The following is a 13,624-nucleotide window of genomic DNA, read 5'->3' on the forward strand; positions in this document are numbered from 1 at the left end:
TTAAAGTTGGATCCTAGACTTGAGATTTGACTTGTATCTTGCAAGGACTTAAGACTGAGCATGAGTCTTGGACTAAAAGACTTGACTACATCACTATCTTCTCATGTGTCCTCCCCATCCCATCCCTGGTTGTAGATGTGTTGGATGAGAAGGTGCCTGCATGGAAACAGGAGCTGCTCCAGTCAGAGTCCAAGTGGCTGCAGGAGCGGATCTGGCGGAGTACCTACCTGCCCTCCGTCCGGCGGCAGTCCTCCTGCCTGGAGATGTTTTGGGAGCCGCTGACCCTGGCGGTCGTCTCCAACGTCCTTGTGAGCATCTCCCATCCCAACACCCGGCACAGTCCCCGGGCCAGGAGCAGCTTGTTCGACAGCTCCCTCTCCATGTTCTGCTCTGTGGATGCTGGCTGCCCCGAACATGAGCTTAAGGGCTCCTCCAGAAGCTTCCCACTCAACATCGAGGAGCTGGCCTTCCACATCTCAGAGGTGATCGTCAGCCTCCTGTGTGAGCGCCACGTCTTGCATGAGGGCGTCAAAAAGAAAGGCTGCAGGGCCAAGAGGACCCGGTACATCTACGTCCCACCTCTCTGCTTGGCTGACTTTGACAATGTCTATCACCCGCTGGTCAAGGAGGTCAGCAACCTCCTGTCTCTGGAGCTCCAGGTGAGAGGCAAAATGGCGGGCGAAGGAAGGCCAGGAGACTTCTCTCAGCTCCAGCAGCCCTTCACGTCTCCCCGTTGCTTCAGCCGAGCGTCCCGCGGTGACTGTCGAGGCCCTGGGGACCTCAAAGGGGCGGCCTGCCTGTCTGTCTTGGGGCAGATGGTTCACAAGAACCAGCGGCTCAGTTCTGTGGCCACCAACTTGGACAACTTCATCCGCAGCCTGAAGAGCACCGAGGCCAAACACCTTGTCAACAAGGTCTTGCACATCATCCTGGACTCCTTGTGGTCTGAGCAGTCCCCGGGAGGCTTCCCGGATGCCCAGTACCAGAACATGATGTCATACCAAGAGGCAGGTCTGCCCACCAAGGGGCCACTTTCTTGTTCCTCCATGTGCCCACATGCCTACAAGCTCAGTGACAGCGTGGCGAGCGGCAACCTGGGGCTGTCCCCAAAATCAGTTGTCCTCTTGGACATTGTGAGCGAAAAGCTGATCCGGACCCTCTTGGACAAATGCCTCATGACTGAGCATTTCACTGGCACCTTTGCCTTCGATGAGTTCCCAGAGGATGAGCAAATCGGTAATATCCAGAAGTGTGTTAGTGATGAGGATCTCCTCCAATATTCCAGAAGAGAGATGCAATCCTATGATGCTGATGCCAGCTCCTCCGTCTTCACATATGACATTAAGTACACAGAGGAGCCATGGGTGGGGGTTGAGTCTGGCGTTTCTTCCTACGACTCGGCCCTCGACCTCTTAGCTCACACCTTGGTCAAGCCCGTTATGACTGAGCTTTCCCTCAGCATTGAGCCTCCGGGGCATTTCAGGCCCTACTCCAGAAAGTCAGTAGGTTTCTCCCAAACCGGCTCTAGAAAGCCACGTGGGCAAACCTTTGGCAGAAAGCACACGCGCCATAGTAGAAGTGAAGGTTACTCCTCTTTGCCCCGAGGGAGGAAGCCTGAGCAAAGTGGCTCCTTGCAAGCAAGACGCCAAAGCCGGAGGAGTTCCCAGGAGAGGAACAAGACGGTTCTGGAAACAGCGATGCAACACAGGGCCTTCACGTCCAGACCGCCTGCGCACACCAGCAGCCGGCCAACAGCCCGAACAACCTGCACAAAGAAGACTTACCGGAGAGAAGTGGTGACCATGAGTGGACGTGGTGACCACCATCAGCGCTCCCCAGCCTTCTCTTCCCTCTATTCTCCGTTGTTCCTGGAAGAGGTTGTTTCTCAGTTCTTGATCAAGATCTTTTCTTCACTCCAGAGCCGATACGACAGAGAAACCTGTACGAGCCTGAAGGAGATGAACGTGTTGTTTGTGAACACCTTGGTGGAGGAGTTCAGGAAAGCAGGTGTTGGGGTCGTGCGGAGGGCCGAGGAGAAGACGTATTTCCCCCAGGTGGACAGCCACTTGGTTGACAGGATCACAGACTCCATTTTAAGGGAGTTTGGGTTCCAGCTAGCTGCTGACACAGACTTTGGAAGCAGTGTGGAGATGATGGCTGAGCTGGCAGCGGAAATCATCCTGACGGAAATCCTGGATTACCAACTGCCACCGCTGGTGTGCCGGAAGCTGCCCTCGGGTGCCTGCAAAAATATAAAACCAGAACGGATCCTCCAGCACATTGAGCACTGCATCTGTTTCCCCAAATCCTCCAAGAAGAGGCCACCACCACCGACATACATCACTGTCTTGTCCCAGAAGTATTTAGAAAGGGTGGTGAACCGGCTCCTGACCCAGCTCTTCCCGGAGCCGCAGGGAACCCCTCAGAAGCAGGAGAGGAGGCAGTTGCCGGGAGAAGATTTTGATGAGCTCTGCTCCTACATGATCAACGAAGTGATGAAGTCCATTTCGAAGCACAAGATCTGGGTGGCCAAAAAGGACGACAGGTGTCGCTTGCAATCAGAGAAAGAAATCCAGAGCATGGTTGATTCCGTTTACAAAAACATGCTGAAGAAGTCCGGCACACAGCTGTCTATTCAGAAAGAGGTGAAGTCCCGCGATGCGGCTTTTGTCGACAAGATTACGAGCTTCATAATTCAAGAAATTACAAAACATCATCTCCAGACGTTCCTTTCCAAAGACCAACTGGCTTCAGTGGGTCCTGACCCCGAAGCTTTGTCTGAGAACATCGTCAGCACGGTTCTGGATAGCATCAATGAGCCCTCGACATCCCAGGCGGAGGTCTTCCCAGCAAAGTTCTTAGAAGAGATTGTTTCCAAAGTCTTGTCCAAAGTCTTGGGTGCTTTTGGAGAGAGAAAGGACACTGCCAAAGGTCAACAGGAAGTAGACCTTGCCCAGGTGGCAAAGAGATTGGCCAGTTCCATCAACTTGCGGTTTGGCCGAGCTGCACTGACCGAGGGGCCGAGAGGAGCGGATCAGAGCCTGGGAGGCCCCTTGACTGACATCATGGATGACGTGGTTGACTCTGTTTGCAACAAAATATCGAGAGAAATAGAGGGGATCCCAGGGGGAGATCTCATCTACGCAGGTGAAGGTGCCCTCCTCGAAAATGTTAAGAGACTGGTGGAGAAATGCATTGCTGACTACCTCCTCCACCCGCTGTTTTCTGGAGATGTGTTCAAGCCGTCGCCTCCATCGTATGAGAGTGCCACCAAAATTGCTAGAGAACTGGCTGAGGAAAACGAGAGCTCTTCACCATTTAGCACTTTCTTGTCATCAGGATTCCTGAAAGATTTGATCACCGGGCTGTTATCCAAAATCTTCCCTTCTGTGCCACACAGAGATGCCGCCTCTCCTTGGGAGAAAAGGCTGCCCTCGGAATCGGACCTCAACAAGCTCTCCACACAGTTGCTTGACGACGTCCGGATGAAACTTCTCAAGCACGAAATCCGGGTGACCAGAGACGCCCCCCCAGGTCAGTATGAATACTCAGAGGAAGACGTCCAGAACATGACCGATTCCCTGTGCCAGAAGATCATACAGAGGTCCGGCTCCCTCGAAGCTGTCCAAAAAGAAGTCAGAAATAAGAGCAATGCTCTGATCGACTGGATCGCAGGCTTCCTCGTGGGAGACATCCTCCAGCAGCATGTCCAGCCCTTCGTGGGCAGAGACGAGGCTCCTCCTTGGGACAGGGCTGCTGCAGGGGACTCAACGGGAGGGCTAGAGATTTACCGGACGTCCATTAAGCCTCACGATCTGACAGAGGCAGGAGGGACGTCTGCCTCTTCTTTACTCGGAGACATCATCTCTGAATTGTTGTCCAAGCTCTCCTCTACTTTGATGGACATCCCTCTCAGCGCCTCTGGCGATGACAGCGGTGACACGGCCGTGAGATTAGCCCAGTCGCTTACGAAAGAGCTCATGAAAGCCGGGCTCAGCGTCCGGGAAGGTCCAGAAGAGCAGCTGGGATCCGCTCCTCCTCCTCATCCCTTGGAGGACAAAAGCTTGGCAGACTGGCGTTTGCCTGGCAAGGGCCCAATGCAAGGATGGCCATCCAAGGAGCATACAGATGAGGGGCAAGATGCATCGCTTCAGCAAACCGCCACTGTCATCATTGAAGAAGCGGTGGACCACCTCCTTCAGTCAACATGTCCGTCAAACATGGCGGAAGCAAGGTGTCTCATTCAGGACAAAATGGTGGAAGAGCTGGATGGTCCTGAGACGAGGCCTCCTGCAGCCTATACCACCATTCTCTCGTACCCAGTCATAGAGGCTATTGTTGAGAAGGTCCTCTCCCGGATCTTCCCAGCACCATCTGGCACTGTTCCTTGCCCAAGTCCAGAGGACAGACCTCTTGGCTCTGACTGGCAGGACAGAGTTGCCGAAATCAAGAGAGCCATTATGGAGATGGTTTTGAAACAGGCCATCTGGACCAGCATGTACGGTGACAAAAAGGAAACAGGCATTGCGGAAGAGGCTGTAGGAGAGATGGTGGAGTCTGTCTACTGCGATGTTCTCCATGAAGTCCTGCTACGCCAGCCCTTCCCGGAGGACCGGGAGAGCCTGAGCAACCTCTACATCACGCAGATCGCTTGCTTCATCCTTAATGAAATGTTCAAGTACCACCTCCAGTCTCTTGGCCCGGAAGGGCCACCTTCTTATGGAGACTCCTGCCTGACCGTCTTCCCTTGCCAGCTCTTGGAAGACATACTGAACCAACTGCTGGACAAGATATTCCCAAACCCAGAGACTGTCGCCACCTACATTGGAAAACAGATAGACTTCTCCGAGTCCGACTTCATTGAGATGGCCATGAACATGAAAAGTTACGTCGTCACAGAGATTTTGGCTCATGAGATCAAGCTGGAAAACCTCCCGGAGCGTGTCCCAGACATGGACCACGAAACAGAGGAGGACATTGCCAGTTCGGTGTACAACCAGGTTTTGCAGAAGTATCCATCCCACGGGGACCTGCAAAATGCTCTCGCACAGCCAGGGAATGGCAGCATCTGCGAAGTTGCCAATTCACTGATGAGAGAAATTCTCAACTTCCATCTCCACCCATTTTTGAGTGACAGCGATTCCTCCAACAATGAATGCACAAAATGGCAGACAGAAAGGCAGCTGTATTCACGACGCATCTATCCTGCCTTGTTTTTAGAGGACATTGTTGTGGCTTTCTTTTGCAAAATCTTGTCCTCTCCACATTTTCTGACATACTCCAAAGACTCTGGTTTATCAGAGTGTAGGATGAGAGATCTGATTATTCAACTAGTCAATGCTTTGGTTGCTGAATTTAAAATATCCGAAGTCAAAGTCATCCAGAGTATGGAGGAAGACTCTTCCTTTCCCCAGATAGCTCCTGAAATAGTGGTTGAAATCAGCAACTCCATTTATGAGAAGCTACAGCAGCAATTTGGGTCTGAGCTTGAGATTTTTAATGCTTTCCAGAACAACATCCACATGTTAGCAGGAAAACTCGCCCTTTTAATGATAAGAGAAATCTCTGGATACCAGTTGCTGCCTTTGTTTACTGGGGACACTTCTCCTTACCTGTTCTCATTTCTGGAAGCGGAGACCATCATGGACCGAGTCGAAACCATCCTACCAGAAACCACGTCCTCCCGCTCTGTCTTTGGAGAGATGTTTGTCAAGATCTTACGCAGAATATTCCCGTCATGGATGTCTGGGGACTCCATGGAGGCTCCTGATGGTACATCTCTGGGTGACATGACAAAGAGGTCTCTCCCCACTATGCCTGCAAAGGAGGAAGCTGGTCCTGATGCCAACAGAAGCATCCAGAGCCTCATGGAAAACATTTACAAAACGGTCTGCGTGAAATCCGGGTCTCCAAACAGAAAGTACGAAGACACCACTGAGGAATTTGCAGGATTCCTCCCTAAGAAGAGGCAGGATGACCAGCCTCCCAGGTCCCACTCTCCCCCCGGCCGCTCTCATCCTTCCTCCACCATCATTGCAGAAACTGCTGCTTGGACAATCCACCATGTGAAGCTGGGAGAAGGACAGTCCCAGCCGATGCCGGTCAAAGACGGGGGAGACATTTATTCGTCTTCCTTCTTGAAGGATGTCTTCAGCGGACTAGTCAGCAAGTTGCTTTCGTCAGCCACTGACGTATGCACACAGGAGAAAACGGAGCCGGAAGCTGAGCCTCCGGTCGAAAATTTAGTGGAATCCATACTCACAGAATTTGCCAAATCTCCGGTGAAGGTCTTGCAGATCCCTAAAGAAGGGCAGACGCCGCCAGATGTAGGGAAAACAGAAGTGGCAAAAATTATCCATGGCTCTTTGTGTGACATCTTGCAAGATCAGGGTCCGGGAGTCCCATTCGGTACTGACAAGGAGAGCCTGAACAACTTAGCCGAGCGTTTAGCCTGTGCAATAAAGAAAGAAATTTTAGGCTACCAGATTCAGCAAGGCCCAGCAAAGACCACGCAGGAGCCGACGTCAAAGCCTTTTGAGTCTGGAGAGATGGCAAAAACGGTGTTGATGGAGGTGAAGAAAATCCGTATGCCCTCCCCAACTTCTAAACCTCACCCGCTCCTAGTGTCTCAGAAGTTTATCCATGATGTTCTCGCATTCCTTCTGTCCAAAATCCTCCCTCTGCCCACAGACGCCTCAACCTCCTCTGACACCGAAGACCAGTGCGCAGAGTTTGATTTCATTCACATGAAGCTCCTGAGCAAAGTGATGGCAGAACTTGCCCAGGATGAGAACACCGAGGTCCAGTACCTCGACCAGGTGCAGCCTAACCGCGTTGTGAGCCAAACCGTGGCCAACTCCGTCTACAACGATCTGTTGCCAGAATTCGGGACCCCATTGACGATTGAGAAGTGCATCAAAGCCGGCTGCACAATCCTTTTGGGGAGGATCTCTGACATTGTGATCAAAGAGATTTCTGGGAATAAGATGCAGACGTACTTTTCAGAAGAGCAAAGCCGGCAGGAGGAGGCCATTGAAGCCGAGAGAGAGATGGAACGCCGGTATGGACCTGGTCCTGAGCCACTGGAAGATGTGGCCCCCTTGCGATCCCGCCTCAAAGGGTTGTCGTCCATCATCTTAGAGGAGGTGGCTGCTAAATTCCTCTCAAAAATGTTCCACTCCCTTTCTTTGGACGAGGTGGAGGAAAGCAGCCTGGCTGCGGTGAAGGAAGTGGCCAAGAAGATCATCAGCTCCTTGCAAGGGCTCATTTCGAAGAACAAGCTCCAAGTCTGGCAGAATGACGAAGAGGAAGATTTAGACTCAGAAGACAGCCGAGCCGTTGGGGAGGTTGTGGACTCCGTCTACACGGACATCATGAAAAATTCCAGCTCAGAGACCTCTCTGTATGAAGATCTGACTAGCAAGAACGAGGACCTCATCAACAGAGTGGCTTGCTTCATGGTGAGTGAAATTTCCAAGCGGGACTTCCAGTCGGGCTCCGAGTCAGAGGAGGACTTTCCCCGCTCGGACCCAGACATAAAGCTGCAATCGGACAAGATTATCCAGAAATTCCTCGATGACATAGAGATAGAAAAAGCCAAGAAGGAGACTGCTGAGGCGCCAACTCCTGTGGTGTCGGTGGCTTTCCTGGAGGAGATCCTCAGCCGCTTCCTGACCACCATCCTCCTTGAACAGTACGATTTGGGAATCCACGAGAAAAACAGCCTGTCCAAAACGGACGTGAACGAAATCGCCTCCCTGCTGAAGACGTCGGTGGAGAAAGAGATGTCAAAGAACAAAATTGGCCTGGTGGCTTCGGGTGAGAACCAGCTGGAGCTGGACCCGCAGTACGAAGATGTGGTCAACCAGGTCGTCCACGCGGTCGTCAGTAACGTCATGGAGAAATCTGGCTCCCAGCAGGAGCTGTACAATGACATGACCACCAACCAAGTCATCTTCCCGGAGCAAGTGGCCAGCATCATCATCAATGAGATCTCCAGCTGCAACATGGGCAATCCTCCAAGAGAAAACGCCGAAAACGAGACCTGCAGTGCCTTGGAGCTGGACCGCATCGTCAGCAAGGTCATCGCTCAGGTCAGCAGCCACATGGACCCCGATGAGGAAGAGTCCTTCCTCATGCTGCACACCCTCCCTGAGTTGCCAGAGGAAGCCACTCCAGAGGTCCTGCATCAATCCAGCGAGCTGCCGAAGATCATCCCCTACATCGGCCACCGGCCCTTGAAGATCGATCCGGACATCATTTCGGACCACTTGGCCGTGCTGTCCATCAAGACGGAACCCCTGGAGAAGCTGAAGAAGACCTGCTTGTCCAGGATTGGCATCAGCCTGACAGAACTGAGGCGGGCCTCAGCCTCCGGCAAGAGCATCACACATGACCTGGGCATCCAGGAGGTCGCGGAGGTCCACCAAAGGAAGGAGAGGCGCCCCTCCTTGGACATGGCTGGACGCCTCGGGGTGAGGCCCAAGGAGGTAGGTGGTCCTTTCTTTGCAATGAGGAGCTGCGCTCTCATACGCATCCCCTTCTTGGGCTCTTTCTTCTCTTTTGCATATCATTCAGGGCTCAAGGCTGGGAAGAAACTGTTTTTCAAGGTTGAAATTGCTTCATTGCAGAAAGCCTCCTTTCTCATCTGTTGGTGGGAAAGCAATTTCAATCCACAGGGAACCTCCCAGTTGGAAGTGGAGGAAGGATGAAGTAAGCAGGGTCAACAATTTGGACAATACACATTCAGATTTCATAATGCTATAGGAAATTGGTCAGTGGGAAGTCTCTTCTGTACAAAGATGGGGAAAAAACAACAACTGCAGATGGGATTCAGAGAAATTCAAACTGAGTTTTCCTTTTTCCCTAGCAGAGCCTAAGAGTGCCAGAGTAGCATAGTTGACTGAGTTCAATTCCCTGCTTGGCTATGAAACCCTTGGGCAATAAGCCACACTTTCTCAGCCTCAGGGGAAGGCAATAGCAAACCTCCTCTGAACAAATCTTGCCATGAAAACCCCATGATAAGGTTTGCCTTTAGAATCCAGAATTCACTTGCAGAACCAGTCAATCCAGTGGAGAATGCAATATGCAAACCACTATTGAAACTTCCTGGGGCTCCTTCTGCTTTAGTTAGCAGCTTCTTCTTCACAGCTTTAGCCCCTTTTATTGCAGCTTCTTACACTCCACTCCCGTGTCCTTTATGGCTAATGATCAGTTAGCAAAGAAGTTTTTAGGGTCGAGGGTTTGATGTGTTCGGTGTGTTGTGTCCCAGGCTGTCTGCAGAAACTCCTTCCAAAGCCTGATGAAGCCGGACATCACAAAGGTGGAGCTCTTGAAAGACGTGGAAAGCAAGCAAGACCTCATTGTGCGCCTCGTCGCACATGACATCGATGAGGACGAGATCCACAGGAGCTGGGCCGAGGAAAGCGACAGCGATGAAGAGGAGCAGGTCTTGACGGAGCAGCGCTCGTTCTTCTTTGAGGTTCCCCCTTTCCCCCTACGGCCCAACACTAAGCCCTCAGTAAGTGGAGGGTTTGGGCCCTGCATGGGGCATGCTATGGGGTGGGGATGACACTTGAAGATCACAGAAAAGGCTCTGGGTCCAGAAATGTCAGGCAGGTTGGTGGAAGGGAAAAACAGGGCCAGCCTGGCCGTTAGGAACAAGGGGCAAAGAAGGGGAAATTGTGGGGGCAAGGCAATTGACACCATTCACTGCATTAAAACATCACATTTTAGACTGACAGCATGTCCATGCTGCTTACTGTAAGCCAGCAAACGGGCATGAAACACATGGGCCCAAATTCTGTTCTTAGTGCCAAACAGAGTAACCCCATGGAGGAACAGGTGAGTCGCCAGTCCATTTTGTGGGTCTCCTCTCTTTGGGTCTTCCCAACAGGATCCACGTCACAGTTCCCGAACCAATGGTTAGGCTCAGCCAGAGCAGAGGCCCCAGGCTGGTGGGGCTTTCGTAAGGGCTGACTTGCCAAGCTCCTGTTGACCCAATGGGTCTATTCTAGAAGGAATTACTCATTGGATTCAGGCCATTTTTCTTATGGTGTTGTGATGAATTTCAAGGGTTTTACTAGAGAAGCAACACTTGCAAGTGGTTGGTTGTGTCCTTCCTCTGAAATGTATCTGGCCCAATGGCTTCTTAAGGTGTGCAGTCTTGGAGACTGGCCACTTCCTCTCTCCAGTTTGCCAAGGAACAGTGCTATATTTCCCCCATTTACTGTTTCATTCTTTCCTGGTAACTCTTCAGGGGCCACCTATTTATGGTCTCTTGGCCTTCTCCAGACGAGTCCCCCATCCATGATCCAACCAAGCCTGACCGTGCTGAGCTTCCAAAATCAGACTGGGTCTGGTGGCTTCAGGGCACCAAGTTACAGCCCAACATCCTTCCATTTATTCTCTCTTATTGTCATTTTATCACCTATTATGACTCTGGTCCAATGTAGTCCTGTGGCGGGCACACTCTAAGGGACTCCTTTCTTTGACCCAAACAGGCCTCCTCCAGCGAGCCTCTCTTGACAAAGACGTCCAGCAGCAGCATCCAGAGAAAGAGTTTGATTGAATCTGGGGACAGCCTTGGCCCTGCCAAAGAAAGGAAAGAGTTCTTCGGCTCATCAGCGGTCATGTTTGAGCCCATGGCTGGCCCCATACCAGAGGTGAAGCCCGGTGGCGGATCTGGCTGGATTGGGCAACCGGGTTTGAGGAAAAGGGCTGGAGCAGTGGAGGGTCTCTGCGAGGGAGATAAAGAGGTTTCTTTCAGATCAATCAACCAATCTGTTTCTCTTAGGCTACTGAAGAGGCCTCTACACCCAGCTCCTTCTCCGTCTCACCCGGCTCAGACACCAAAGTGATGGAGACCCTGGCTGTCCCAAGGTAACCCTGGGCGCTGGGTGGGTGCATGCGTGGACCATGGGTCTGGGGCCAACAGGGTCTGCCAAGGGCCACAGAGCCCCACTGTGGCACCCTGACGGTCGACGGAGGGTGAGGGGAAGGCGGCATATGGCTGACGCCATTTATACCACTGCTTTATAAGCCTGTGCTTGGAAAATATCCCGCATCGTGTGGCCTGGTTCCTCCTTTGCCCCCTTTTTCCTGGGGCGCAGAGAAGTCTGCAAAAGCAAGGAGGGGAATCTTAAAGGGTCTCCATGGAAAGAGAGGTTCTGTGTGTCTCTAACCCTAACCCTAACTTTCTTTGGGGTCTTAGCCCTTGTCCGCACCCTCCTTGCACTATGGGGCCCTCTTGGCTCCTCTTGATCAAAATCCAAAGAGTTTTTTAAGCTTGGTCAGGGGGGATACATGAGAAACCTTGGGGGATGGAGAGGAACACGACTGAAGTCCAACACAACTGACTTTTCACCTGGACTACCTCTCCCATTCCTTTTCAGCCAAGAGAAGTCGCTGGAAAAAGGTGAGTGTTGGGTGCATTTTGGGGAGGGGGGTCCCAAGGGCTTAACTGCTCCTTCCAGCCGTCTGTACATTCCTACCACGGGTAACGACAGCCACGGCCTCTTCTCCTCCTTTCCCTTCCAGTGGTCGTTGGCATGCATCTCTCCCGGGACACGGAGGAGACTGGCGCCTCCTGTGAGGTAGGGACTAGCCCTTGCTGGGGGCTCCTGGACCCTCTTTCGCTCCACAAACATGAGGAGATAGAGTGATGGGGAGGTTGCAGACATCCCTGTGTTCTTCTGGCCATAACTCTTCTGCCTTTTAAAGGGCAAAAGGAGGAGGATGCGCTGATGCATTCTTCAAAGGCCAGGTTTGAAGGAGGGTGGTCAGCTTGGCATGGAGAGGGCTACCTGGAGTGGGAGAAAGGTGCCCCATTGCCCACATGCCTCTCAGGCGAGCTCTTTGTGGCTCTCCAGAAACCGCCACTCCTGCAGTTGTGAGTGTCTGGGCGGCTTCTCTGGCCAAGGCTGACCCTATGAAAGGTCCCCAATGCCATTCGAAGGTGGCTGGCAGCCGGAGGGTGGCTGGCAGAGATGCCCACCACCTACTTTCTGCAGAAGTGTTGCCCCTTCCACCCCTTGGACCCAAGATCCTTTAGCCACTGACATTTCCTCTTCCTGCAGATCACCTCCGTCTACCAGGACAAAAATATCAAGGAGCCTGTCTCCGAAGAGCACTCAGGTACCTCCCTCCCTGTCGCCATGTTTCCCCAAATGTTGGGCCCTTTTGCAAGAGAGGGCCATTGCCCTGAGCTGCTGCCTTGTCCGCTTGGAGGGGGCCGAGGGAGGGATTTGGGCCCAAGCCGGTCCCTAACAAGGCTGCTCTCTGTCCTTCAGAAGTTGAAGACGGGAAGGTCATTGCGGTCACCAGCTCAGAGGTGGCCATGCCCCCGCGCCGCTCCTCCGTCTTCGACAAGGTCTCCAGCGCCCTGTCCAAAGTGTTCTCCCGGACATCCACCAGCGTGGCCCAGTCTTCATCCATGTCCAGCCAAGAGAAGGCTGCCAAGGAGTAGCCCCCCCCAAACCCCCAGAGTTTCTTCTTCTTTATATCGCTGAGAGAAATAAATATTTTTCTTCACAAGTGGTGTGTGTGAGACTGAGAGAGAGAGAGAGAAAGAGGGTGGTGGTCAGACCAAGGGCTGAGTCTGCACAGCGGCCCTGAGCATGGCATGGTTGACTCAGTGCAAATGATGCTCCTTTCTTCAGCTGAGTCCTTCAGGGATGCATTGTGTCCGAGGCCATCAGCTAGGAAGAACCAATGCATAGTGTCTAGATCAAGGGAAATAACAGTGCCACTCTATTCTGCTTTGGTCAGGCCCCCAGTTCTGGGCGCCACGATTCGAAAAGGACATTGAGAAACTGGAGCCATGTGTCCAAAGGAGGGCGACTAAAATGGTGAAGGGTCTGGAAACTATGAAGCCCTGTGAGGAACGACTTAGAGATCTGGGGATGTTTAGCCTGGAGAAGAGAAGGTTAAGCGGTGATATGAGAGCCCAGTTTAAATACTTGAAGGGATGCCATATTGAGGATGGAGCAAGCTTGTTTTCTGCTGCTCCAGAGAACAGGACCCAATGGAGCAATGGATGCAAGCTCCAGGAAAAGAGATTCCACCTCAACTTTAGGAAGAACTTCCTGAGAGTAAGGGCTGTCCGACAGTGGAACAAACTCCTTCCTCGGAGAGTAGTGGAGTCTCCCTCCTTGGAGGTCTTTAAGCAGAGGCTAGAGGGCCATCTTTTGGGGATGCTTTGATTGAGATTTCCTGCATGGCAGAATGGGGTTGGACTGGATGGCCCTTGCGGTCTCTTCCAACTCTGTGATTCTATGAATCTATGCATTCTGCCACATTCAGAGGAATTGCTTTTGCAAGAAGGAAGGCCTCATGAAGCCCATTTTGCAAAATGGATGCTGCAACGTGGCTGCCCAGCGCATGCTACAAGGAGAAAGAGCTTTGCGTTTAGCAGGAAAGGCCATGGGGCTAGTCCTCATGAGGTCCTCAGCTCTTTCAGCCTGGGCTGCCATCGCTGCTGCCGAAGCCCAACGAAAGCAAGACCCAGACAGGGAGTCAATGGGTTGCAGGCACACACCTGTCCCTCTTTGTTGGGGGCCAGCACGTCCATGGGGTCAAAAGGCAGAAAGAATGGAGGGTTTGTGGGGCCAAACAACCAAGACCC

The 13,624-nt window shown here is 52.4% G+C and overlaps 1 protein-coding gene across 1 annotated transcript in view; it reads left to right on the forward strand.

Annotated features, from left to right (window-relative positions):
- Nucleotides 1-12,506, forward strand: part of FSIP2 (fibrous sheath interacting protein 2) — a 33,065-nt gene extending 20,559 nt beyond the window's left edge. Inside the window, exons 19-26 of the mRNA XM_089493474.1 lie at nucleotides 136-8,489; nucleotides 9,272-9,520; nucleotides 10,503-10,664; nucleotides 10,796-10,881; nucleotides 11,394-11,416; nucleotides 11,539-11,594; nucleotides 12,078-12,135; nucleotides 12,291-12,506. Of these exons, the coding sequence (XP_089349600.1) occupies nucleotides 136-8,489; nucleotides 9,272-9,520; nucleotides 10,503-10,664; nucleotides 10,796-10,881; nucleotides 11,394-11,416; nucleotides 11,539-11,594; nucleotides 12,078-12,135; nucleotides 12,291-12,466 (9,164 nt within the window). The 3' untranslated portion in view covers nucleotides 12,467-12,506. The remainder of the gene's footprint in view (nucleotides 1-135; nucleotides 8,490-9,271; nucleotides 9,521-10,502; nucleotides 10,665-10,795; nucleotides 10,882-11,393; nucleotides 11,417-11,538; nucleotides 11,595-12,077; nucleotides 12,136-12,290) is intronic.
- Nucleotides 12,507-13,624: the final 1,118 nt, after the last annotated feature.

The sequence above is a fragment of the Sceloporus occidentalis genome, unplaced genomic scaffold, assembly GCF_023333645.1.
Source record: "Sceloporus occidentalis isolate IW3139 unplaced genomic scaffold, rSceOcc1.0.p SCAF_64, whole genome shotgun sequence".
In the NCBI taxonomy this organism is placed as follows: Eukaryota; Metazoa; Chordata; class Lepidosauria; order Squamata; family Phrynosomatidae; genus Sceloporus; species Sceloporus occidentalis.